Genomic DNA, 27,920 nt, shown 5'->3' on the forward strand with positions numbered 1-27,920 from the left:
TTGTTTCTCCACGTGACTCATTTCATCTCCACAGAAATATTTCCACCACAGTGTTACTTTTTCCAAGAACTTGTAACGTTGGAGTTTAGCTATGGAGCCGGCTGAGGCGCGCCCTTTCACACGCGCCCCTGAACAGAATTAATAACGTGAGGAAGAGGAGAGGAGGGCGTTTCCTTCTTGATGGCTTTATGTTTGTAATGCTACACTGAGCTTACTGTCTAACAGAAAGCCACATGCAGATGTGTGTGTGTGTGTGTGTGTGTGTGTGTGTGTGTGTGTGTGTGTGTGTGTGTGTGTGTGCAGTCCTATTCCTGGTCTTAGCTTAATCTGCTCCAGTCAGCCAATTAGACATCAGATCACCTGGAGGAAGGTTGGAGGGACAGGTGAACGGTAGCCGAGGACGCCTCCATCAAGGTGAAGCACTGACGATAATGCTACTGATGTGGAGACAATAAGCTATGTATGGGATTATTATTATGTGAAAAGACAGATTTTTATCAGCCCTTGGTGATCATAGGTTGGTCTCCAGTGAAAGACTGCCACCTGCTGTCTGTTTACATGCTCTGTCTGCTCGTCATGTTGGCCCTGGGTGAGAAGCGACAGCCTCTGCTGTAGTTACTGATGCACCAACATGGATACGAGCAAACTAACAGCTTCATGTAGATTTGTTTTAAAGGCTGAACGCTGCATTACCAACCAGCCAGGCAACAATGAAGATCATTAAACTGAGAAGGGACTCTGTAGCCGCTAAGACTGGTGGACCTAAATCTGCACCTCCAAGTCCGTTCACATACAAGAGGAAGGGGAGTGAGCGGGTCAGCGCTCAGGGCACAGAAACTAAGCTGGCTTTGAACACACACCATTTATTTCCATAAAACACACAGCCAGAATCACAAATACAAGTTAAAATCCCCCGTATACAATAAAAAGAGTCTCAATGCGCTAAAAACCCTGCCGGCAGAAATAACTATAGACTATTAAAACAAAGCTAAAAAAATGTTTTCCATATGCTAAAATTACCCTCCCACAGTCCCATAATCCCACAGTCCCATAATCCCACAGTACAGCCACACGCGGGAGAATGGTCCTTATCTGAAACAGGAAAGGAATTTCTCTTCCGGGATGGAAACCACGCAGGTGTTGCAGATCTACTGGCGTTTAGATCAACTGGCGTTGGTCGAACAGATGTGTGGCAGTCTTGCGTTTCAGGAGCTGCTACCGACAAACCAGCAAAAACACGCCAAATGTGTCACCTGTGACACTTGTGAGGTTATCTCAAACACACTCCGTCAGTCTTGATCCTGTTGAACAACAAAATGTTTAAAAAAGTTTACCTGGTGATATCCTCATGCGCGACGCGATCGTGAAAACAGCAAACAATTAACACCACGCCGATGTTGTTCACAGGACAGCAAGAGTAAACGATCGGGAGACTCTTGTCGTCGTTATCGTTCCCCTCGCACGTTTTATTTCTCCGGTTTCAGCGTTTTTGCTTCACAACTACAGCGAGCAGTTTACTTTGTGCACTAACATGGACTCGAGTCAACCAGCGCCACCTCTGGCCAAGTGCCACAGCCTACAGCCAGATCAACTTGTGACACACATCTGCAGCACGTTTGAATTCGTTTCATGCACATTTGTACCTTTCAATTGTGTCTGTTTGTGCGTCATGCAAATAAACCTTTGACATGAATGAAATGATATCATGTATGTACCATCAGCCTACATTTGTTCAAAATGCCAAATTATACACACAAAGTCATAATAATCACCACCCTTGTTCACCATGCACCTAAAGGACGCATGGAGACATCAAGTGATACACAGATAAGACTGTTGCACAGAAATATGCAGTATCTGCACACTGTAACATGTTTAGTTGCTTTACTCAAGAGCCTGACTTCAGATGAATGACTCTGACAATCTCATTTTTCTTGCAGATTGAATGCACCTTCTGTGGAAAGTGGTACCACACAGTGTGTGTGGACTTCCCCTGTGCAGAAGGCGACTACAAATGTTGTGGTTGCTAAATAAACAGAGAAAATTGATCCCTGTTGTCTTTGCTTACTGATTGTTTTTAGTGTTGACAATCCACATTGCTGGGATTGCATCTTTCAACATGTTGGTGGATAGATGTGGATGTACCAGGGGTAAGTGCAGCCACTCAGCCTCTACTCAATGTGATCATAGCAGCAGGTGCAGATGTGTCACAAGTTAATCTAGTAGTAGGCTGTGGTATTTGGCCACAGGTGGCAGCAGTGGACTGACCTGCACTGGAGACTGCTCCAGCTGCTGTGTGATAGTGGATCTGCTACAAGTTGAAGATCATATGCAAGTTTTGGAAATTAACCCTTGTATTATGTTGAAAAACAAAAAAGTGACATTGATTTTGTTGCGGGTCATTTTGACCCGTACTGTGTAAATCCACTCAGGATTGTCAAGAAACTGCAATAAAAGAACTTTATTTAACCACACTTATACAGACTGTATATAACTACCAACTCTCCATGTTGATGGATCGCCTATATTGGTTGGAAATATTCATTTCCAGAGAAAAGACACAGACAGACTCTGCTTACAGGATGTGATGTGACAACACTGATGAAATATTGATGTGTCATATTTGTCCAAGACGTATTTCATTGTTATGGAAAAAGAGAATATTAAAACCATAATGAACAGGGGTGGTGATTTCTATGACTTTGTGTATATAATTTGGCATTTTGAACAAATGTGGGTCAATAAGAAATATATGATATCATTTCTTTCTTTTCAAAGGTTTATTTGCATCACGCACAAACAGACACAATTGAAAGGTACAAATGTGCATGAAACGAAAGTGTGTGGATATCAAAGCTAAGTTTCCACCATGTTTGTAGTCTGTACTGGGACTCATGGAGCATCTCTCTATCAGCACTCAGTGCTTTAAACAGTGAGTCCCAGTTTAACCAGCAGCCTTCACACCACACATCACACAGACATGGAAACTTCAAACCCTCAGACTGAAGACACCATCAGAAATAAATAGATTGTGATGAAGATGAAGAACTGGAACAGTTTGCTGTGGTTTCTTCTGTTCCTGTCAGAAATAAGAGTCTGGCAGCACTTTGCTCTCCTTCCACATGTTTAAGGAGGAAGTGAAGAAGAGCGAGTGAGTCGTCTTCCTCTGTGGGCCCAACATCAGGCAGCAGCCACGTATTTTTAAAAACCCAGCACACTGCTTCAGAAACACTGAGTCCAGGTGACCAGAGTCATGTGATCAGTGAGGTCTTCACTCAGGACGTCACAGCTTCAGGACCTGATTCAGAGGTTTATAAGGACGTGGATCATTGGTGCTGATGTTGTGTGAGAGCTGGTGAACCATGGGGAACATAAATAACAACCAGGCCATCAGCAATTCTACCCCCAGCTCTAAAACCTACATAATACACTATACATATAGTTATATAGGTTATAGTATGTTATATATAAACGTAGCTGAAGCAGTTTAATTTGTAGCTTCACGCTGCACTTCATATGTTTGTCCACCAGATGGCAGCACAGAGGCCTGTGTTGGAAAGCTTTGAGTAATGAAGCGTTTTCAATCCAAGCTTCAGAAAGCTTCATGTGGTCATCAAGGAAGCAACCAGGAAATATCTGCTGTGTGTAAAAACAGCAACACAAGAATCCAGAATGAAGACAAGAAACTCAAAGCTCACACACAAAACAGGTGGAGCTAATTTTGTGACGTGTTTCTGTAAAAACACCACAGAAGTGAATCATCAAAGTTTCCATGTGAGCTGATGATGCTGCTGCAGAGTTTCTGTGAACCTCCTGTGACCCCGCCTCCTCATACAGAGACATCTTATTGCTCTTCAAACTGCATCACGTGGACACATGTGATTGTGTATTGTAGTATTGATCCCAATGCTGGTATTAGTACTGGATCAATAACACTGGATGGATGCGTTCAGCATGGAGCCCCTGAGCTGTGTTACAGACAAACATGGAAACTGACAGGTCTGTGTCATTCACAGTCTGTAACACTTCTAAACAACAGAGGCTGACCCAAGTGCCTCAGAGCCAGGCACGCTCACATCACAGCTCTCTAAATAAGCCAGTTTCAAAATAAGAGCTGAAAGCTGTGTTTGGTTGTGTTAGCTTATTATTGTGGAGACTAACATTCAGTGATCATGTGTTCAGACTCATAATGATTACTCTCAGAAATCCTGATCTTTGTATTTACTGTGTGTTGGATCAATAAGTGAGATTCATCGTATCACACAGCTGTGCTGCTGCTGCTGGTGATGTCAGCACATCTGGAACAATACGAGGTATCTGCTACCAGACTGAGCAGGACGTGAGACCTGTGGACTGTTTAAAGCTGTCCCTCCACAGGTCACTCAGACCTGATCCACACCTCAGTGATATTCTCTGACTTCCTCAGTAGAGACAGAAACCATTCAGATCTGGGACGATCAGCTGACTGATGATGTCACACAGACTGTGTTTTTCAGGAACAGTGATTCTGATGTGAGCCTGCTAGCTGCCAGCAGACCTGATGAAACCACATGTTCACATCTGTGAGGACAGACTGGACTCTTTGACTGCACCTTGGTTCTCCTCAGAGGTCTGTACAGGAGCATGTCCACCCCCACTGAAGATCTCAGTCACTGTGAAACATAGAAAGCTGCTTGTGTAGCCTCTGCCTCACATGTAGATACAGCTACAGGTTTCTCTGTCAGTCAGACTGAAACAGTGTCCTGATGCTGCATCATTCAGCTCTGTGCCCCAGTCAGCATCACTGTGAGCTACCAGTGTCAGTGTTTCTGCCCTTTTCCTGTAACACTACACTCAGCACAGGCTCAGCTGCTATCCAGTGTTGGACTTTGGCTTCAGCTGCTGTGATCGATCCTCTAACATAGATCAGCTCTGCTACATGTTGTAAGATAAGTGCAGCTGCCTGTCATGTCCTGATGTTTCTCTGGCTCAGCAGCTTCTCCATCAGAGGTTCACATGGAGCTGATCCAGTATCTCCAGTAACTGTGTTCTGTGCCTCACTGGTTCATCCTTCTGTCTGTGTGACGTCAGTCAGATGTTGAAGTTAAACTCTGTAATCTTCACTGTGTCACAGAGTTCAGTGAGTCCCGTTATTCACAGTATCAATCAGATCATCAGAGAACAGCTGATCAGCAATCCGTGGTGCCAACAGCACCTCCTGTGGTGAGAGGATGCAATAATGCAATGTAGCATTTTTACACTCAACACTTCCAGTCATGGAAACTGTCTGTTGGATCTGTTTGACGTTGCTTTCTTGTGTTGCTTTCTTGGTTAGAGTTCCTCACAAACGTCCAGATTATTCTTCTAATGAGGCGTCGACCATGTTTTCAGTTCTTTGGAAGAAAACATCGCCCTTTGCCATCCTTACTTTTCTTTGACTTCTTCAAATGCAGCTGAACTCCAGCTGGTATTTTATTGGACTTTGCAGCTGTTTCTGGTCATCAGTTCATTCCTGCAAACCTCTGAACCTGAACAACAATGATGCTGCATTGCTGGCTGATCCCAAAAGGTTGATTCTGTTCATCTGGACGTTTTCAGAAACGTTTGCTCACTGATCAGGTGACTTCTTCAGTCTCAGCTGACTGCAGCTTTACAACCTTACAAACAGCACATTTGCACAATGACTGAAACCAGCAGCAGCAGCACCTGATATATATGATACTAATATAATACATATACATATATAATCCATACTAATGATGAAGGAACTGAGCTCACAGTCCATTGTTCATTCAGTGAACTACTCAGTTTATTTTGGGCCTCAGAAATGCTCACTCTGTTTGTACATCACTGTCAGCAATAGACTCATTCTGCTGTGTGGACAGGAACACATGTGACATCACTTCCTGTTTGTTTGTGACTGAAGAGGAAGAAGTTTACAAGGAATCATTTAGAAGAGTTTCAAACATCAACCGATTGAATCCATGAATCTGAAAACGTGTTTGTGAGTGAAAGAGACAGACATGTACAGACTGAACTATCTGTTCAACAGTCAGAGTGTTTCTGTAACAGGAGACACTCTTTACACCCCACTCAGCACAGGGACACTGAGGCACCAGACCACAACCAAAACCCAGGATAAAGAGTTTGAGTGAATGTGGTGTTGAAGGTGTGGAGGTGGATCAGAGTGTCAGAGGAGACTCTGTAGAAGGACAGAGTGCCAGCAGGACAGTCCACATACACTGCTGCTCTGTTAGAGACAGAGGAGGAGGAGGAGGAGGAGGAGGAAGAGGAGGAGGAGATGGATGTTTGTCTCTTATTGTGCCTGACAGAACGAGGACCATCATCATAGCAGAACAGACTCCAGGACTGATCATTTCCTCCAAACAAACAGTCTTCACTGCCTCCTTTCCTTCTGATGCTTCTGTAACTCACTGATATATAAACTCTTCCTCTCCACTCGACCTCCCAGTAACAGCGACCAGTCAGACCATTTCTACACAGCAGCTGATGATAAACATCAAATCTGTCTGGATGATCAGGATATGACTGAACCTCCTCCACACGTGTCACCTTCCTGTTGTTGTCAGACAGTTGGAGCTTTGTGTTCACTGTGTTTGTGTCGATTGTGAGTTGACAGGAATCTGATGGAGAGAACAAACACAATCCAGCTGCAGTTATTGATCCATCATCTGTTCATTGATTGACACTTTGATGATGACTCCTGACATGATGAAGATGGTTGAATGTGTGCTGCTTTGTTTTCATGAATCCCATTAAAAACACACTTACACTTCCTCAGACCTGGTCTCAACCATCGGACTCCAGCAGGCTCCACCCTGAAAGGAGGAGGGGGGTCAGAGCAGCACAGTCAGCATGCACACATGGACATTACATGGCTCTCATACACACACTGTTACACACTGAGCTCAAAGCTCGGCTCCACTGTTTTATTCAAAGAAATCTACATTTATTTATCAGCACATTTAAAAACAGGTTGAGCCAAAGTGCTGCACAGAGTAGAGAGAAAATAGGAAACATACACAGTAATTACTATAAAGACTCGTCAGAATTGAAAGCTACAGAGTACAAATGTGTTTCCAACCGGGTTTTAAAAATGTCGAGTGTTGGTGACGACCTGATGTGAAGGGCGACTGTTCCAGAGTTTGGCTGCAGCGAGCGATAAAGCTCACCTCTGTTTTTACGTCTGGTTCTGGTCAGAAGCTACTTATCTGCAGACCTGAGGGCTCGACTTGGATTATTTTGTTAAAGAGAGATAAGATGGAGCCAATCACTCAGAGATTTAAAGACAAACAACAAGATCTGGAAGTGGATTCTACCACGTACTGGTAACCAGTGGAAAAAGCTGGAAAAAGCTGGTGATGGGTCGTCTAGCACAGACCCACCGCTGGAACCAGACAATTGATGAGGGAGAGAACTGTGACAGCGCCGTTCCTTCACTTGACCTCAGTCGCTCTCGTCTGCTCCCTCGTAACACTGCTCTTTATTGAGGTTACATGAATATGCATAAGTTCATTAACATGTGACGTCTTACACAGGTATGAACAAAGAGTACCAGTCTGTGCATAGTGTAGGTGTGTGTGTGTGTGTGTGTGTGTTCCAGATGTGACCCTGTGAAGACTTACTTTACTCTTTACGGTATTTTTGAAAACGGAGATTTTCTGTTTCAGTTTTCTGCGTTTTTCTCGTCCACACGTAAATGCAAAAACTGAGTTTTCAAAAATATCCACCCTGGCCGGAGTTTTTAAAATACTCCGTTTTCAGTGACCAAAAACGCCGTTTACGTGTGGACGAAAGGTGCAAACGCATAGAAAAATCTGCGTTTTCAAAAATACCCGGGTACGTGTGGACGTAGCCTTACGGTGTGTTCACACCGAACGCGATGGACGCGAATAGAGCGTCAGGTTTACATGTAAAGTCAATGGGGGTGACACACGCGATGACACGCGATTGCAGGTCCCGCGTGAATTCGGAAGCAGATTTGCGTCGCTAAAACGCCAAAACGCGTGAAATGCATGTCAGTGTAGTGCGTCAGTGTAGTGCGTCTGGCGCGTTTGACTAACGAAAAAAACCACGCGCGTGAGTTTTTGTGTTGCATTTTGTGCATACGCGCGTTTCGCGTCTACCGCTCGAGTTGGAAAAATCTGAACTCCAGCGTCAAATCACGCCGCGACAACCAATCAGGAGCCTGGTGACGTGGCTCTGACCTTGGTCAAACGGGCAGATCCAGCCAAAGCCCTTGATTCTTCATTCAGTATGGAGGAAAAGCTCATCAGTGCCGTGGCTAATCACCCAGAGCTATATGATGCTAGCTGCTACTTCTACCGAGACAGGAATAAAAAGGACCTAGCTTGGAGACACATAAGTGAGGAGATCGGGCAACCTGGTAAGTTCATTCCTTCTTCTTTTTAATTTTCAGACTGACCCGATGAACCCGCGCAAAAGCTAGCAAGCCCGCCTACTGTCCAGCTATTTTGCCACTGATGTACAAATACCTTTCCGCTAACAAGATAATGTGTTTATTCAGAGGACATCTGCAGGAGAAAGTGGAAGAGCCTCAGGGACATTATAATAAGGAGAAGAAGACAGAGAAGGAGAAGAGGAGTGGGTCTGCAGCAGGATCGGGGAGAAGATGGAAGTTCTTCGCGGTCATGGGGTTTCTGGACCCCTTCCTCACCCCGCGGGAGACAAGCGGCAATATGGTGCTGACCGTGGAGAACTTCTCCCCCGAGGACCAGGGACAGCCCGGAGAGGCAGCAGGGGAGTGTCAGTCAGAAGGTATGTTTACAATGAGTTAATGTAGGCAGTTCATTTATGCGTGTTGTCATACAGGAATATATTTTGTTTATTAATAAACAGTATACAGTAGTCCCGCTGTTCATCCGTCACTGCTTTGCCTTTTCGCTGATTTTTTTTATTGCACCGTACAGCTTTCAACGATGCGCATTGCATTCTGCAGCCCAAATGACAAATCTCCTCCGTGTCGTGTCTCCTGCGCTTGCCAAACTTATCATGTTTGGTTTTGATAACCATCACGTCCAATAGAAAAAAACAGCACAAAAACACTCATAACTATGACCCTCATTCGGAAATACACACCTGCACCGGGAGCAAAAAGGCGCAAAAAAAGTGGTGCCGCAGACGGAGAAAAAGCGCGGCATAATACTTTTACGTTTTAAAATCGACAAAGGTTTGCACTTTGAGAATCAACTTGTGAGAACTGTGACTACTGTTCATGTGCTGCAATAAATGAGAGACCACTGTATATAATAAGTATATAAGTATATAATAATATAATATTCTCTATGACTATTGTCTTCAACCTGTTAACATTTAATATTGTCTTGATAGAGTCAAGTAATCATGCAGCAGAGTCCTCCCCTGTCTCTTCTCCTGGCTCCCCAGTCCCTGGTCCCTCAGCTCCTGCTGCTGCACCCACAGGTATGAACATCAAGCACTGATAGCTTTTTACTTGCTTGAATTCCCTTGTGATCACCTTTACTAAATATCTACAACCAATCTGTTTATATCCTGTTTTTTTCAATTTTGAAAATGAAAATCTAGTAGCAGCCTTCTCATTACTTTGTGTTGTTTTGTGCTGTGTTTTACAGGCCCACAGAGGAGGACAGCTCGAAGGCGGGCGAGGGACGGGTCCCAGGACGGTCCATCGGCGGTGGAGCTGGCCATCCTGGAGTCCCTAAAGAGGCCACGCCCGTCTCCAACAGAACATTTCCTCCTCGGCCTTGTTCCTGTTCTGGAGAGCATGCTGCCTCAGACACGAGAATTCGTGAAATTTCAAATTTATAAATTAGCTTTTGAAAACAGCACAGCTGTGTTAAATTTGGAAACATTGGACCCTAATGATCAGCAGTTTTCTGATGAGGCAGCAGCTCTCCAGGGCAGAAACAATGTTCTTATTTTTCTCCTCCTTCTCCCTGAGGCTCTTCCACTCCAAGCTGGGTCCTTTTTATTCCTGTCTCTCTGTAAATAGTTACATTTCATATATTTATGTTTAATGTTTTTGTTACTGAATTTATATATTTTTTTCAAATAAACATTTATAATGACAAATGTCTCTGTTCTACTACACAGCAAATATTGGCACCGACTTGACACAAGTAGAATTTATTTCATATTATACTAATGACAAAACATACTAATACAGTGGGATGAAAAGTTTGGGCAACATTGTGAAAAGTCATTATTTTCCTGTACAAATCGTTGGTTGTCACAATAAAAATTGTCAGTTAAATATATCATATAGGAGACACACACAGTGATATTTGAGAAGTGAAATGCAGTTCACTGGATTTACAGAAAGTGTGCAATAACTGTTTAAACAAAATTAAGCAGGTGCATAAATTGGCAACACAAAAAAAGAGAGATTAAATAAATATTTAGTGTATATCAATGTGTGTGTCTCCTATATGATATATGTAAGTGACATTTTTCATTGTAACAGCGATTCATACAGGAAAATGATGGTGATGTTAGCTGCTCCTGTCTGCCTCTTTATCACACACAAAGACTGAAATGATTCACAGCCTTGTTTCATCCTTCTGTCAGTGTCACTGACTGTCACTGTGACTGTGGACATACAGCATGGGAAACATACACATGGCTGACACTTTATTAGGTACACAGTGACCACTATCTCAGGTAAACCGGTGACCTAATAAAGTGTATTTAAAGTTACAAAATGTTGTCTCTGTCCAAATATTTATAGACCTAACTGTAGGTCTACTTTTAATGAAACTCTCAACATGACTTATCAGTTATCATTAATGTTCCTGCAAACAGACTCCTTGGAGACCCCCTACGTACTATCCAGCTAGACTAGTGTGTCTGTCCCTGAAAATATTCCTGCATGTGTGATTGTTCATGTCTCATCTGCAGGAAACAAACAGGAAGTGAGTGAAGGACACAGGAAATGTTTCCAGCTCGTCCTCCTCTATCAGACATTCTCTCCATACCTGAGAGTGTCCAGTCTCCAGCCTGGATCCTTCAGTCCAGAAGACAGGAGCTTCATTCCTGAGTCACCTGGATGATTGTAGCTCAGGTCCAGCTCTCTCAGATGGGAGGGGTTGGAGCTCAGAGCTGAGGCCAGAGAAGTACAGCCTTCCTCTGTGATCAGACAGCCTGACAGACTGCAGACACACAAAACAACAATCAATCTTTTAAAGATCATTTTCTGTTTGTCACAATAACATCTATCCATTTACATCCATTCAATGTAACTTTATTTAAAAGTGACAATTCCCAACAGACAACAACAGTCGTCTGAAGCTGTTTAACAGTGTAAGGTAACAGCCTCCAATATTAGAGAGAAAGCCCCAAAAACCAGACAATCCACTGTGAGCAGCACTTGGTGATGGTGGGAAGGAAGAACTCCCTTTGACACAAAGATTCTCCCAGTGAAAACAGGCTCCCAGAGGAGAATCTATCAATCAATCAATCTTTATTTATAAAGCACTTTTCATACAAAGATGTAGCACAAAGTGCTTTACAGCATCCAGGCTGGGCACACAGCAGGAGGGAGGCAAAGAAGCCCCCCAGCCAGGTTGAGAAGACCCACAGAGCCCCAGCAGCCACGGTCGATCACAACCCCGGTGCAGAGAGCCCCTCCGAGGAAACACTGGAGATATGACCTTTCTGTATATACAGTAAAAAATAAATAAAATAAATAAGAATGGGATACAGTATAAATATAAATAGAGTAAGAAGATAAAAAATGAATAAGAATAAAATCAATGAATATTAGGTAAAACCTAAATTAATAATGCAAATAGAATAACAGGATAGAATAAATAAGCATAAAATAAATAAACATTAAGTAAAAGCTAAATTAAAAAGGTGGTCTTGAGCCTGTTCTTAAAAACATGTACGTTCTCTGCAGCCCTGAGCTCCTCCGGCAGGCTGTTCCACAGACGAGGACCATACCACTGAAACGCTGCCTCTCCGTGAGCATGTGTCCTGACTTTAGGGACAATCAAAAGGCCAGTACCAGAGGACCTCAGGGTCCGCGAGGGTTCATATGGTAAAAGCAGATCTGAGAGATAAGAAGGCCCAAGACCATTAAGACATTTAAAAACCAATAAAAGAACTTTAAAATCGATCCTGAAACACACGGGGAGCCAGTGCAGCGATTCTTAAACCGGTGTAATGTGGGCCCGCCCTCTGGTCTTTGTCAGCACACGAGCTGCAGAGTTTTGTAAAAGTTGTAAAGGTGAAATATTCTTTTTGGGGAGACCAGAGAGCAGGGCAGTAATCAATGTGACTGGTAATAAAAGCAGCATCTGCGTGTTGGCCCGAGAGAGAATAGGGCGGACTCTGGCTATATTCTTTAGATGATAAAATCCAATTTTGGTTACATGTTTAATACGTGGGATAAAACCAAGCTCAGAGTCAAAAATAACACCCAGGTTTTTCACTTGTAGTGAAGGACATAGTGAAAATGCCTGTAATTTAGACAAGAGTTTCTCTCTCTGAGCCTCAGGACCGACGATTAAAACTTCAGTTTTGTCCTGGTTAAGCTGTAAAACGTTTTCTGCCATCCAAGATCTTATATCTAAAATACAGTTAAAAAGGGCATCCATTGGTCTGGTGTCATCAGGAGACACGGAAATGTACAGCTGAGTGTCGTCAGCGTAACTGTGGAAGTTCACTCCATGCCTCCTGATGACACCGCCGAGAGGGAGCATATACAAATTAAAAAGTACAGGGCCTCAAACCGACCCCTGAGGCACACCACATGTCATTCTATGGATCTTAGAGGAGCATGTATCCATACTCACCATAAAAGTTCTGTCTGAGAGACAGGAAGTGAACCAGTTGTGTACAGCACCAGAGAGGCCCACCATGTGTTTCAGTCTGTTTAAAAGAATAGCGTGGTCTACTGTATCAAAGGCTGCGCTTAGATCCAGCAGCACCAGGACTGAGAGCTTTTGGGAGTCCCAGTTACATCTAAGATCATTTAAAACCTTTAGCAGAGCAGTCTCTGTGCTGTGGTTCACCCTAAATCCAGACTGGAATATCTCCAGGATCTGTCTATCATTCAGAAAGTCATTAATCTGAGTAAAAACAAGTTTTTCTAAAATTTTACTTAAAAATGGTGAGTTGGATACAGGTCTGTATTGAAATCATTACAATCCAAATTGCTCTTCTTCAGAAGGGGCCTCACCACCGCCGTTTTAAAGGCAGCAGGGAAGACACCCAACTGAAGAGAGCAATTCATCATGTATGAAAGCTCAGCTTCAAAAAAATCTACCATGACTGGTTACAGGGTGAGGGGAAAGAGAAGAGATGAGCTCAGAGAGACACAAAAGTTAACGACAGTCGTGACATATAAAAGCATCAGGAGTGAAAAGAGGGGAGTGGAGAAGAAAGCAGAGCATCATCAACAGCCTGAGCCTATAGCAGCATCACTAAGGGATGGTTCAGGGTCACCTGATCCAGCTCTAACTATAAGCTTTATCAAAAAGGAAAGTTTGAAGCTGATCTTCAAAGTAGAGAGTGTGTGTCTCCTGAACTCAAACTGGGAGCTGCTTCCACACCAAGTCCAACATAGCCAGGCTGAGTCGTTAGATTAGTCCAAAGTAAAGTCAGAAAGACATTATTTGTGTCACATTTTAGTGGAAATGTACAACAACTGTCCAAAAGTTATTTCTAAATCGGATATTAAACAGTTTAAATGGTGAAAAAAGCTGTAAAGAAAACAGAGTCAATAAAAGCCTCTTTAGAGGGTCACCAGTTTAAAACTCAGACATTTAAACTGGTGATTCTCCTTCTCTGCTCCATTTCCTCTCTAGACTTCCTGTTCCTAGGAGGGATTTGATTGGCTGAACGTCCTTTTAGCCTTTCTTTAGTTCTTTGGGTGCTAATCAAAGAGGTAAACACACGAGTCATGTGACGTGACATAAGTAGCACTCTGATTGGTTGGGATTGACAAACTATGGTGCTGTTTGCAAGCTTAGCTTTGCAGAGGCAAGAAAATCTCTTAGATAGGGATGAGACGCTCCACAGTGACGTTTCCACACTTTGGAGCTTCTGAAGTGCAGATGTGTGGAAATGCTGCTCCAACACGTGGTTCAAACACTCAGATCACGTGACCTCAGCTGCCACAGGTGGCATACCTGCTGCTTCCATGTTAGCATGTTAGCTTCAACAGGTGGTCAGTGTGAGAGCAGAAGATGATATCAGTGACATCCAAACAAGGAAGGAAGAGACTGTTGAAGGCAGCGAGCTGTGACTGCTGTGAACAGTGTTCTCACACTATTTTCTCCCTGTGTCAACATACATGAGGCTGTTTCAGCTGCAACACACCACAAACACCTTTATACAACTAAATATACTGAGAGCACACTGCTGTGGTTGCTGTGGTAACCATTCATATATCCAGCTGTTTGTGGCCGAGTCTGCTTCCTCATCCTTGGGAAAAACCCTCAAAGTTTGATGCGTTTTTGACTTGAAGCTTTTTGTGATTTGGTTTTATTTGTTGTTCTACACACTGTGAAACAAAGCTAGAAGCCCCTGTGGTACAGTGGGGGACTCAAACCCAGGCCCCAACCTGCTCCAACAACAGTCAGAAGGATTTTATTAAGTCTCATTTTCTGTTCATTAGAAAAACATCAATAATGAAGAGCACATGTTTATAGAGGCACATTCAGACCAATGACAACAGTCCATTCACACTGACCTCCACCTTTTTAAATGTGAGTAAACACATCATGGTTCTGGTGCTGATGTGGTATCTGGGACAGGTGATGATTTTGAACTCAGTCTGAGGTTTGATTACATTGAACCTGCACTGCTTTCTCCTGTTTATGACACATTTATACCCAAAGTCTCAGCTGGATAACAAAGAACGAGGAAAAACACATTTGTTGAGAGAATTGTTAACAAATGTGGTGAGAGTGTTGTAATAGTTACAGACAGAACTATGATTTATTTATTTAAATGCATTCCAGGACGTTTTTTTACTCACATTATGTCGCTTCCACGATGTTATTTTTCTCTCCTACAATGTACGTTACAATTACATTAGCATGACCATTTATCCAAATTAGGTGATGACGTCATTTAGCAACTTCCAGCAACTTTTAGGACAGCCAATAGCAATTTTCCTTTCTGAGGAGGTGGCAACACTGCTAGGAGCAGTGGGTGGATGGCAGCATCATCATGAAGGATCAGTGTGAGAATAAATCATTATCCAAAAAGAAAACCAGTCTGAGTGTCTGACGCTCTTGTTAGAAAGACGCAGTCGCAGCTTGTGGGTGCAGTTAGCCGGTTTGCTAGTTAGCTGGTTTGCTAGTTAGCCGCTCTGCTAGTTAGCTGGGAGCTAACTCACTCGAACATTTGATGCTAAACTGTCTAAACTGTGTGAGCAGCATTCATTGCTGCTCTGTGTTACTCTCCAGCCTCTCTTTAACTTAGTCCTCTCAGTTTTTTTCCTCCTTACAAACTAGAAAACCTTTTTCAGCTTCTCCTCCACACCCGAGCTGTGGCTAAGGTGCTAACAGCACGCAGGCTCGGTGTGTCCAAATTCATGGGCTGCATCCTCCTGAGGACACATTTGTAGACCGATAACGTCACAGCGATGCACCACAGGCTGTCCAAATTCGTGGACTCCTCCGAATGCAGCCGACAAACGCGTCCTCCTTTTCCCCAAATTTGAAGGATGTGTCGGGTGTGTCCTTCGTGGCCCACCATATCCCAGAATTCATATTGCGGCCCAGCCAAACTCCAGTTTCTGGTAATGGCGGCCGCTACTAAGATTTAAAATTACTCTTACTAATCTTCCTGGGTCACAAAACTTTTAACATATTTTCAGGCGAGAATGTGAGTGTGTAAACTTCAAATATCTGCTCGGTTTATCAAGATATTGCATATTTGCAAAAGTGCTTCAACGTTTTCGGAGACGTCTGTTACCCACCAGCTCGATAGCTGGCCGAGAGCTTCAGGGTTACTGAAAGCGCCGAGAACGGCACAACTCCCTGCACATCATTTTCAGATCACCGCGGAGTTTCACTAATCAGGTTAAAAGTAATATATAAGTCATTTAGACAACCTAAACATGTTATTGTTTGGCTTTTTTCAGTGTTTTATTTGTTCGTGAGTAAATCGGTTTGGCTGAGATTAAAGTTATTAGATTAGATAAGATAAAATAAAACTTTATTTATTCCCCGGGTGAGTTCCCCCTTTGTTTTTACACAACTGAATAAACGTCAAACAAAAAACTGATTAAACAGAAGTGTGAGATGGTCAACAATTTACGCCAGAGTCCTGTTATATTTTAGATAGCAAGGAGCAGACGGCAGAGTTTATTAAACTCCACCGAGACAGCGGTGACACCAATCAGAAGGCTAGATCGTCCAATTCCATGGCCGTTTACTTCCGGCCTACCCGACCTTCTGAGGACCCGGCCCACGTAGACCGCGAAGGCCAGGTCCTCAGGAGGATGCAGCCCATGAATTTGGACACGACCACAGTCTTTCTCACTCAACAGTTACACTCGTCACCCAGACTAAAACCACTCCACATGTTCACAACTAGGAGGCGCTAAAAGACCACATACAGTGAGATTATCAGTAAATGTCTGCTGTGTCTGACAGTGACTTGAGGTTTTACTAACTGGCTACATGAGCAGGATTAGCTGCAGTTCCATCTTTGTAAAAGAGACTCAGCATTAGAAACAAACAGAAACATTTCTACTTTTTCTGCAGCACCAGCTGAATGCATGGAGCCTAAACTCCAGTGACAATGAGATACATACAGTGTGACTGCTGTGACTTTACAGCTGGGCCTCTTTCACTGACATTAGTCAGATATGACTGAATCTATATCACACTTAAAGCTTTCTGTAAATGAAAGAATCAGTGAAAACGAGGCACTTCAGTTGATTTTAAACAAAAACTCTGAACATAACCTGATCCAGACCAGGTTATAGGTTCAGCATGAGTAACCATGGTGATGTAGCCAGGTAAACACAGAGCTAGACAGAGACAGACAATTTATGCTCACAATCACAAATTTCCAGTTAACCTTGCATGCATGTTCTTGGACTGTGGGAGGAAGAGTACCTGAAGACAACCCACATAGACCACACTATCACCCCTATTTACAAAATTATAATCTAATTAGATGATAAAGTAATAAATTATTTGGTATTTTAATGAAAATACATTTTAGAAATAGTTTATAAGTCAAAAATTATAGTTTAAAAAAAAAAGTGACAAATCAAACAGTCAATAAAATCTTCTACAGCTGAAACTAATGTAGACAATGTCGGGGGAGGAAGTAAAAGTAAAAACCAGAGCCGATAACTACCAAAATAAAACAGGAAGTGAATAACACTCAAGCTCACTTTAAGCTCAACAGTCAAATTCTGTTTTGTATTAATCTATTGTTTTGAATTTTTGTTTACATTTTATGTTTAAGTGAGGCAATAAGTCATATCACTATAACCAAATATATATATTTCATCTTTTCAGTCAGAAATAATCAATTGATCATATTTTTATTACTAAATTTTTCTGATCAAATTCTTATATGTGAACAAACAGCTCTGTAAAAACCTTAAGACTACAGGAATCAAACCAGAAGGTTTGGTGGATGAAGCACTGCTAAAATAAAGAATTTGGACTCAGAGGAGCAGATGGGACATTTCATTGCAAATGAAAGACAGAAAGTGAACAAATATCACTAAAAACCACAGACGCTAATTTCTACATTCAGACTTTTTTAAAATCAATTGACTGTTTATGCAGTAATAGAAATAAGGTTTAACATGATCATCAGTGGAACATTTTAAATCCTGACCTGAGAGTTTCCATTTTACAGCGTGGACTCTTCACTCCAGCAGACAGAAGCTTCACTCCTGAATCCTGCAGGTCAGAGTTACTCAGGTCCAGCTGTCTCAGACTAGAGGACTGGGAGCTGAGAGCTGAGGACAGAGCTTCATAGCCTCTCTCTGAGAGTTTACAGTGACTCAGTCTGAAAAATGACAGATAAACATTAAACAAACACTGTTATTAAATTGCAATGAGGGTGCACAAAAGAGTTTTTAGATTTTGCAATAAATCCTGTTTTTTTACTAAGAGTCAACACTAGGAGATGACACTAACATAAAATTATTACAGAAGTTTAACTGACGTTTTTCCCATTTAGTGGCTTCTTATTGGTTAATTTTGTCAATTGATGAAAAGCACAACATAACTTGATCTCACCTCAGAGTATTCAGTTTACAGTGTGGACTTCTCAGTCCTGCAGAAAGAAACTCCACTGCTGGATCCTCTAGGATGTTGTTACTTAAGTCCAGCTCTCTCAGTGTAGAAGACTGGGAGCTGAGAACTGAGGACAGAGCTTCATAGCCTCTTTCAGAGAGATCAGGGACACTCAGCCTAAAAAACAAAAACAAAATAAAAACATAATTTGAAAAAAATAATTGTAACAAACTGTTATCAAATGACAAGTTAAATGAACTCTCCGACAAGTTACAGAGACTCAGTCTGGGGGAACAGAAATTTTTTAAAAGTCCACGTGGTAAAGAGATTAGAAATGTGGCAGATGATTATAACTTTAGACTAAAAAGGTCTCTCTCGCTCATATATTTAGTAAAAAAAGAATAAACGCTTATCTTGATTTGCTTAGAATTTTAATTGACTTCTTATGCTAATTCATAAAGAAGTCAGAATATGACTTCATCTGACCTGAACTTTTCCAGGGTACACTGTGGACTCTCCACTGTAGCAGACAGAAGCTTCACTGCTGAATCCTGCAGTTTGTTGATACTGAGGTGCAGCTCTCTCAGAATAGAGGACTGGGAGCTGAGAGCAGAGGACAGAGCTTCACAGCCTCTGTCTGAGAGGACAGGGACACTCAGCCTAAAAAAACAAAAACAAAATAAAGACATAATCTTAAAAATTGTTATTTGATAACAAACTGTTTGTGATTAATTTAAATCACTTCTTGTGTTGAACCTTTGAAAGAAAGACAAATGCCAGTGTGCATTACTATTTATGGCTAAAAAAAGTTTTAGTTTAAAAATGTTCCCTGTGTAAATATAAAGACCTGGAACTTGCTCATTAAATGCAAAACAAAAACAAGTGATGACTCATTCTGTGAACAGGTGATAGGCAAGACTGTAAGCATGTAGCAATGAGAGGGAAGGCTGGCTCATATCCTGGTGAGTGAGGGTTAGTTACTCTAGGAAAAGGTCAAGATATGATTGAGAGATTCTGGGAGACTGAACCAGGGAAATTTTCACGGAAATTATTTCAATTAAAGCAGATATAGTGATTAGTCCTTCCATCAGTCGTCCACAAAGCAGTGAGATAAAGTCTCAAGTCTCATTCTGCACAGTGTAAATGTCAGTGTCCTCCGGGTCCTCACTGATCATTGCATTCTGTCACAAATTGTCATGATTCACAGACTGTGTACAGTCGGAAATCAAAGTGCACGACATAGGAGAGATTGAAAAACAATCAAGCATGCAGATCTAACAACAGGAAACCAGAAGAAACACGAGGAATATAATTGATTCAGCAGCTGCAGATCCTTGGAACTGTACTGGTGAGGCAGATTGTAACATATAGAAGTGAACTCATCTTCAGCTGAGCAGTGCACTGATGCAGAGCAATAAGACCAGAGGAGGAATGAGGGAGTTGATCACCTATGGGTCCACCACAGTCTTTGAACGTCTTCAGTCAGTACAGAATCATGCTGCGAGGCTTTTAACCAGCACATGAAATAGACTGGACATTACTCCAGTTTAATCTCTCACACTGGTAACCAGTTCATTTTAGGCGTTATTTAAAGATTTAGTCCTTACTTTTAGTCCCAGTCTATATTTCTGACTTTCTACAATCCTACAGCTCTTCTCACATCTGAGATCTTCCAGTCAAAGGCTTTTACTGGTCCCACTAACTCATTTATTCAGGCTCTAGTATTCAGAGTGGCCTTTAACTAGTTTTAGGCTGTATGATGTTCAGTGTTTGCTGTTTAATGTTTTTATCTTCTGTGTTTTGTATTGCCTGTTTCTATTGTAAAGCACTTTGTGGTTTTTGACCTGTGAAAGCTGCTGTATAAATAAATTTTACTTACAGGATGATTCTGGACATGACTTTGATAAAAGCTGACACCCAGATATGTTTAAGACACTCTGACATTTACTGCTGCGAGCAAACATTAACTATAATATACTGTATTTAGTGCTGATGATCATGTAAAAAAATATGTTTAAGTTTTTAAGGGTCCATCACACATTACACTGTTTATGTTATAAATAAAAGCCTGATCACATGTTTACTCACAGAGCTTTGTTGGAGGCTTTGACCACTGGCAGCAGCCTCAGAAGAGCCTTCTCTGAAGCAGAGTATTTCTGCAGGTCAAACACATCCAGATCTTTTTCTGATGACAGTAAGATGAAGACCAGAGCTGACCACTGAGCAGGAGACAGATTATCTGTGGAGAGACTTCCTGATCTCAGGGACTGTTGGATCTCCTCCACTAGAGAACGATCATTCAGTTCATTCAGACAGTGGAACAGATTGATGCTTTTCTCTGCAGACAGATTCTCACTGAGCTTACTCCTGATGTACTGAACTGTTTCCTGATTGGTCTGTGAGCTACTTCCTGTCTGTGTCAGCAGACCTCGTAGGAGAGTCTGATTGGTCTGCAGTGAAAGACCCAGGAGGAAGCGGAGGAACAAGTCCAGGTGTCCATTTGAACTCTGTAAGGCCTTGTTCACAGCAGTCTGGTGGAGAGATTTTAAACTCTTTTTCTTTTTAAATAATTTAGATTTCTTGGAGGTTGTTTGTCGTTCTTCCAGCAGATTGAGTCCAGAGTTGATGAAGGTCAGATGGACATGAAGAGCAGCCAGAAACTCCTGAACACTCAGATGGATGAAGCAGAACACCTTGTCCTGGTACAGTCCGCTCTCCTCTTTAAAGATCTGTGTGAACACTCCTGAGTACACTGAGGCTGCTCTGATATCGATGCCACACTCTGTCAGGTCTGATTCATAGAAGATCAGGTTTCCTTTCTGCAGCTGATCAAAAGCCAGTTTTCCCAGAGACTCAATCATCTTCCTGCTCTCTGGACTCCAGTGTGGATCTGTCTCAGCTCCTCCATCATACTTGACCTTCTTCACTTTGGCCTGAACCACCAGGAAGTGGATGTACATCTCAGTCAGGGTCTTGGGCAGCTGCCCTCCCTCTCTGGTTTCCAGCACATCCTCCAGAACTGTAGCAGTGATCCAGCAGAAGACTGGGATGTGGCACATGATGTGGAGGCTTCGTGATGTCTTGATGTGGGAGATGATCCTGCTGGCCTGCTTCTTATCTTTGAATCTCTTCATGAAGTACTCCTCCTTCTGTGGGTCAGTGAACCCTCTGACCTCTGTCACCATGCCAAAACAGTCAGGAGGGATCTGATTGGCTGCTGCAGGTCGTGTGGTTATCCAGAGGCGAGCAGAGGGAAGCAGTTCCCCCCTGATAAGGTTTGTCAGCAGCACATCCACTGAGGTGGACTTTCTGGGGTCAGTTAGGATTGTAGTTTTGTGGAAGTCCAGAGGAAGTCGACACTCATCCAGACCATCAAAGATGAACACAACCTGGAAGTCTTCAAAGCTGCAGATTCCTGCTTCTTTGGTTTCAGTAAAGAAGTGATGAACAAGTCCCACCAAGCTGAACTTTTCCTCTTTCAGCACATTCAGCTCTCTGAAAGTGAATGGAAACATGAACTGGATGTCCTGGTTGGCTTTTTCTTCAGCCCAGTCCAGGGTGTATTTCTGTGTTAAGACTGTTTTCCCAATGCCAGCCACTCCCTTTGTCAGCACTGTTCTGATTGGTTCATCTCTTCCAGGTGGGAGTTTAAAGAGGTCTTCTTGTCTGATGGTTGTTTCTGGTCTGTCTGGTTTCCTGGATGCTGTTTCAATCTGTCTGACCTCATGTTCATCATTGACCTCTGCAGTCCCTCCCTCTGTGATGTAGAGCTCTGTGTAGATCTGATTCAGAAGGGTTGGGTTTCCTGCTTTAGCGATGCCCTCAAACACACACTGGAACTTCTTCTTCAGAGCAGATTTAAGGTTACGATGACAAACTGCAGCTGAAAGTTCTGGATAATAATAATAAAAATACAACTTCAACAAATATATTTTACAAAACGCTGATGACATTTTCTGACCCACTGAGAAATGACTTAACACACTGGTGTCATGAGTGTCTCATTTATCTAACAGCTTAAAACCTTAAGTAAGAAATCCTCTTACGTCTCTGCAGACGGTCAGCCAGCTCCTCCTGCTTCATTCTCCTCAGGAAGTCCACTGCGATCTTCACAAATGCCTCTCTGCTGCTCCTCTGCTCATCATCCTTCCTCTGAAACTCCAAGCACTGGGGCTTATTTGGATTCAGAGCCTTCTGGATCTTCTTCAGCTCGTTCTTCACAAAAGTGATGATGTTGTCCTCCAGCAGCTGGAACAGAATACTTTATGAATGAACCACCACTCTGAACTTCAGTCTACACAACATCCACTTCTTTACGATCAAGGGGCATATCATCCACGATCTCTTCACCAATTATAAGTTTGACTTTATCTGATTAACTGAGACATTCTCCACAACTCCACGGTCCCAAAACGTTGATTCTGTTCATATGAATGCAGCGATTTCAGTGGGAGAAACATTTCACTGGTGTTCAGAGCTGAACTATCAACAGGTTGATGATCGAAGCCAGAAACTTGAAGATGTTATAGGTGACAGAGTTGATCATACAGACAACTGGTCTTAAAGGTTCACTCTGTTTACGCATACAGATCAGTATTTAAGGTTTGACTCTCATCATCCACTGGAGCACAAACTGGGCGTCATCAGGACGCTACAACACAGAACAAACGCCATCCCCACAGACACAGCAGCCAGGGAAGCAGAAGAACATCACATCAAGAAGGTCCTGAGGAAATGTGAACCAGCTGACCAAACACATCCTGCTGCAGGATGTTAACATAGCAACATACTGATGATCCCACTCACTGTGAACAACACATTTGGACCTGATTTGTTGCTCTGGTTTACACGTGAACTTTGACTGCTGTCACCAACTTGAGAGGCTCTACAGAAAAACTGGGACTTGTCCACAAACAGATGTATAAAAATCATAAAGTACATTACAAGGACAGCATTGCCCAATCAACTCTAATTACTATGGCCATGTTATCTCTTCTAATTAAGGTACAGACACTCAAACTAGCTGCTTTCAGTGAGAAGTCAAATGTCTGAATATGAGCTGGAAGCTGCTGAGAGTCCTCCCTCCTTCCCATGGGGTTTACTTTTTCTACTACTTTCACTATAAACACGCCCCTTTCATGCACCTGCAGAGGGCCACCAGCAGATGGAGCTGTCTTCAACAAATCCACTTGGATAGTTAGCTGTAGATGATTTTCTCAGTATGATTGTAGGATTTTGAGTTACTCTTTAGATTTATTTAAACTCTTATATTGTGCACAAGTGTTGAATGACCCATAATTTCTCTGTACTTTTCATAAGAGCAGCCAGACTTTCAGCTAGTTTTTCTTTAGCTCTGCAGGCTTTATGAAGGTGTGTCAAAGTTGTTCTTTGGACATTGGCTGCTTTTTAAATCATTTTCAGTCCTCGTACAGGAACATTCTTCAAGCTAAATCCAAGTATATTAGACCACATTAAACTTGATATATATGCGTGTGTGTTTAACTCTTAGAGCTGTTTGGCTGCTTTTTATGGGGGCTGGGTCTTTGGAAAGTGAGCAAACAACAGTTTTAGTAACACACCCTGAACTGCACACTTTAACAAACAACATGAGATTTTAACTGTAATGTAAAAATCCTGTGATTCACTGTTATTAAGCACAAACACATCTATGGCCCGTTTCTATTAGTAGCTGCTCAGATCGACTGGAGCCATTGGTTTCCATTACAGTTGAGGACCACCTAATGTGGTCGTCTCAATACAGCAGAGTGTCGACTCACATCATTAGTAAGTGCTAATGCTCCTAATTTCCATCATATTGGTCATTTATTTCTCAAAGTTATTGAAGAAACAGTTATTCAGCTTCATTCCCACTGATCTCGACTACAAACTGTTTCTCTTTGGTTTTTGTTTAAAGCCTCGATGTTTAAAACGTTTCCCTGTGATCACATTTGCACCGTCTGATTTCAAAGTTTGTTTCTTTTTGTCATTATTCCACAGAATCCTTGGTGTTCTGAAAGGGACCTATAAATAAATGTATTATTATTAATATTAATAATAAAGTAGTTGTTGTACATGTACAGACCATAAACATGGAGTCCAGCTGTGTTTGATGCTGCTGGGCAGACTGACCACTGGGAACCTCTGAGCTCTGCTGGTCCACTCTGTGGAGGAACCATGGACACACACACACACACATGAAGCCACTTTCATTATTAAAATGTGAATTTAGCCTCTAAAAGCTGTGTTCAGCCAGTGTTGCTGCTTCCTGTGTCTAACCTCACATATGTGCTTCTGAAAGAACCGTTAAAAATTCCCGTAAACACTTTTAAACCTGTGAAAAAACCTTTTTAGAACAGTTTAAGCTGTTATATGTTGAACTCTTGGCTGACATCATATTGAATGCTGTGGACTCAGAATATGATGTCACTCAAGTTTACATGTGTGTGAAGGCAGACGAGTCAGTACTTTGGTAATACAGTGTAAAGTTGAATTTATTGATTGATTTCCATGAACACCACTGTGGCTCAGTGTTGTCCTGATGGAGTCTCATTAACAGCAGCCAGTATGATCCAGGCTTTAGCTGCTGGGTCTCTGTGTGACCTCTCAGACTGTTTAACAGATCAGACACAAAGAGAATCAGAGCAGCTCTGTTCTTTAAAGACAAACATGAACCCACTCAGGTCACACTTTCCCCACAGATATGAGCATCACTGTCCTCAAACAGCAAATGACCAAGTCTAACATTTGGATCTTTTCTCTTTCATTGTTTTCTTTTTAATGAATCTTTGTAACAATCTGAGGATGTTTCAGGTCATATTTATCCAGGAAACACAAACATGTAAAGGAGTCATCACAGCTCTCTGACCTCGTTGGTCCAGGTTCAGCACTGAAGTATGGATTTCCACCTTTGGACCAGTCACTCCTCACATACGGACAGCTGGACCCTGCAGACTCTGACCTCTGACCTCTGCAGACACAAACATGATTGAAGCAGCTGTGATCACACAGACTGCAGATAATGCAGCTGTTTCCTGTCAGTAACAGTCCTCTTAGATTAGAGTTCAGCTTTTTACAGGAAAACTGGACAAAACTGGACAAAACTGATTTTTGTTACAAATTCATTTTCATTTCCTCTCAGCTCAAAAACATCATCATCAAGTCATCACAGCTCTCTGACCTCGTGGGTCCAGGTTCAGCACTGAAGAATGGATGGTCATCTTTGGACCGGTCACTTCTCACAGACGGACAGCTGGACCCTGCAGACTCTGCTCTGTCCTCCTCTTCCTCCATCATCATCTTCAGTCAGTCTGAGAGGTAAACCACAAACACTCAGTGAGTTCACATTAACAGGAGTAGCTGAGTTACAGTCGCTGACCTCTGACCTGTCATGTAACCTAGAAACCAGGTCAATATGTCTGTAGGTTCAGTCATCCAGGTCATGTGATCTAAGGAGCTTAGAAAGAAAATAGAGACTTCTTTAAGTTTCTGGAAGACGTTTCATCCGAGAAGCTTCTTCAGTTTTAAAACCAAACGGTGGAGAGTCCCAGATATTTAAACCTGAGACGGAAAGAAAGCATGTCGCTGACCCACCATTGATCATGTGATGAGACACATGATCAATGGTGGGTCAACAATATAACAACAATATAAACACTTATTTCAAGGATGAAACTGCGAGTATGATCACCAGGAGCACAAACATCTGGAGCACAAACATCTGGAGCACAGACATGTGGAGCACAAACATCTGGAGCAAAGACATCTGGAGCACAGACATGTGGAGCACAGACATGTGGAGCACAAACATCTGGAGCACAAACATGTGGAGCAAAGACATCTGGAGCACAAACATCTGGAGCACAAACATGTGGAGCACAGATATGTGGAGCACAAACATCTGGAGCACAAACATGTGGAGCAAAGACATCTGGAGCACAAACATCTGGAGCACAAACATGTGGAGCACAGACATGTGGAGCACAGACATTTGGAGCACAAACATGAGGAGCACAGACATGTGGAGCACAGACATGTGGAGCACAAACATCTGGAGCACAAACATGTGGAGCAAAGACATCTGGAGCACAAACATCTGGAGCACAAACATGTGGAGCACAGACATGTGGAGCACAGACGTCTGGAGCACAGACATGTGGAGCACAGACTTATGGATAACAAACATCTGGAGCACAAACATGTGGAGCACAGACATCTGGAGCACAAACATGTGGAGCACAAACATGTGGAGCACAAACATGTGGAGCACAGACATGTGGAGCACAGACATGTGGAGCACAAACATCTGGAGCACAAACATGTGGAGCAAAGACATGTGGAGCACAAACATCTGGAGCACAAACATGTGGAGCAAAGACAGCTGGAGCACAAACATCTGGAGCACAAACATGTGGAGCACAGACATGTGGAGCACAAACATCTGGAGCAAAGACATCTGGAGCACAAACATCTGGAGCACAAACATCTGAAGCACAAACATCTGGAGCACAAACATCTGGAGCACAAACGTCTGGAGCACAGACATGTGGAGCACAGACATCTGGAGCACAAACATCTGGAGCACAGACATCTGGAGCACAGACATGTGGAGCACAAACATCTGGAGCACAAACATCTGGAGCACAGACATGTGGAGCACAGACATCTGGAGCACAGATGTCTGGAGCACAAACATGTGGAGCACAGACATGTGGAGCACAGACATCTGGAGCACAAACATCTGGAGCACAGACATGTGGAGCACAGACATGTGGAGCACAAACATCTGGAGCACAAACATCTGGAGCACAAACATCTGGAGCACAAACATCTGGAGCACAGACATGTGTGCACAGACATCTGGAGCACAGACATCTGGAGCACAAACATCTGGAGCAAAGACATCTGGAGCAGCATGTTGATGCTGTTGGTTGAGATCCTGAAGACTGAAGTCCAGGCAGCTCCAGCAATGATCCACTGATGTGTTTTTATTCCACGTATGAATGTTGTTATTGACAGAGATGAAGTTACTCAAAAAAGTCATTATTACACATATTACACAGAACACTTTGATTAAAAGTAATGGAGTATGTTACTTCATTACTCCTCATAACAGTACTTTCATGTTACTGTGTAAAATGAGCTGAAACACTGTCTCATAATCACCATAATCTAAAGCTGAGGTACAGCCCCACACACCAACACAGATCCTGATGAGGTCACGTGATCTTTCTCTGAGTGTTTATGAACACAAATCAAAGATGAAACAGCACAAAGACACTTCAAAGTGATTCTACTGTAGAAACATGAACAGGTAGAAACCTGCAGCCTGACTGCTCATCACTTTGTTACCTGTTCAGGTTCAGCAGCAGCAGCTCACTTTATCACGGTGCTGGTCTGGGGTCAGTGTTTACTCAGCTTTAACGTCACTCTGGCTTCTTGGCTAGCTTAGCGTTAGCTTAGCTTTAGCTTAGCGTTAACATGCTGTCAGGTGTCTCGTGTGGTGTGTAAATATTAATCACAGTGACAGTAAAGGAGGTAAAGGGCTGTGACGTCATCACGTACGTTGCGTTCTCTGTGGACTCTGAGTGAACTCACAAAGTACACAAACACGAACGTAGCTCAGAGTGGCGGACACACTCGGCCTCGTTGGTCCAGCTGTGAGTCCGTTACCGTGAACTATGGAGCGGCAGATTTGTGCTG

The 27,920-nt window shown here is 42.7% G+C and overlaps 2 protein-coding genes across 6 annotated transcripts; one reads left to right on the top strand and one right to left on the bottom strand.

Annotated features, from left to right (window-relative positions):
• Positions 1 to 2,936: 2,936 nt before the first annotated feature.
• On the bottom strand, positions 2,937 to 27,782 carry LOC146498529 (protein NLRC3-like). Of its 5 annotated transcripts, XM_085139995.1 has the most exons (12): positions 25,604 to 25,877; positions 25,399 to 25,528; positions 25,087 to 25,188; positions 24,304 to 24,382; positions 22,268 to 22,469; positions 20,310 to 22,113; positions 18,708 to 18,881; positions 18,225 to 18,398; positions 17,818 to 17,991; positions 10,974 to 11,147; positions 6,772 to 6,818; positions 2,937 to 6,623 (listed from the first exon to the last, which is right to left on the bottom strand). In XM_085139995.1, exons 2-12 carry the CDS (start codon positions 25,515 to 25,517, stop codon positions 6,073 to 6,075), a joined length of 3,600 nt encoding a protein of 1,199 aa, XP_084996121.1. In that variant the 5' UTR covers positions 25,518 to 25,528; positions 25,604 to 25,877; the 3' UTR covers positions 2,937 to 6,072. The 5 variants fall into 5 exon arrangements, with proteins under 5 accessions (XP_084996121.1, XP_084996117.1, XP_084996119.1 ...); XM_085139991.1 differs by lacking the exons at positions 2,937 to 6,623; positions 6,772 to 6,818; positions 25,604 to 25,877 and adding an exon at positions 27,570 to 27,782 and having other exon boundaries at positions 10,759 to 11,147; XM_085139992.1 differs by lacking the exons at positions 2,937 to 6,623; positions 6,772 to 6,818 and having other exon boundaries at positions 11,061 to 11,648; positions 25,604 to 25,876.
• LOC146498530 (uncharacterized) lies at positions 8,231 to 10,010 on the top strand. Its single transcript, XM_085140083.1, has 4 exons — positions 8,231 to 8,386; positions 8,528 to 8,778; positions 9,352 to 9,441; positions 9,612 to 10,010. The coding sequence occupies exons 2-4, from the start codon at positions 8,652 to 8,654 to the stop codon at positions 9,989 to 9,991; spliced, it is 597 nt and encodes a 198-aa protein (XP_084996209.1). The 5' UTR covers positions 8,231 to 8,386; positions 8,528 to 8,651; the 3' UTR covers positions 9,992 to 10,010.
• Positions 27,783 to 27,920: the final 138 nt, after the last annotated feature.

Source organism: Neolamprologus multifasciatus, chromosome 18 (genome assembly GCF_963576455.1).
Source record: "Neolamprologus multifasciatus chromosome 18, fNeoMul1.2, whole genome shotgun sequence".
Lineage (NCBI taxonomy): Eukaryota > Metazoa > Chordata > Actinopteri > Cichliformes > Cichlidae > Neolamprologus > Neolamprologus multifasciatus.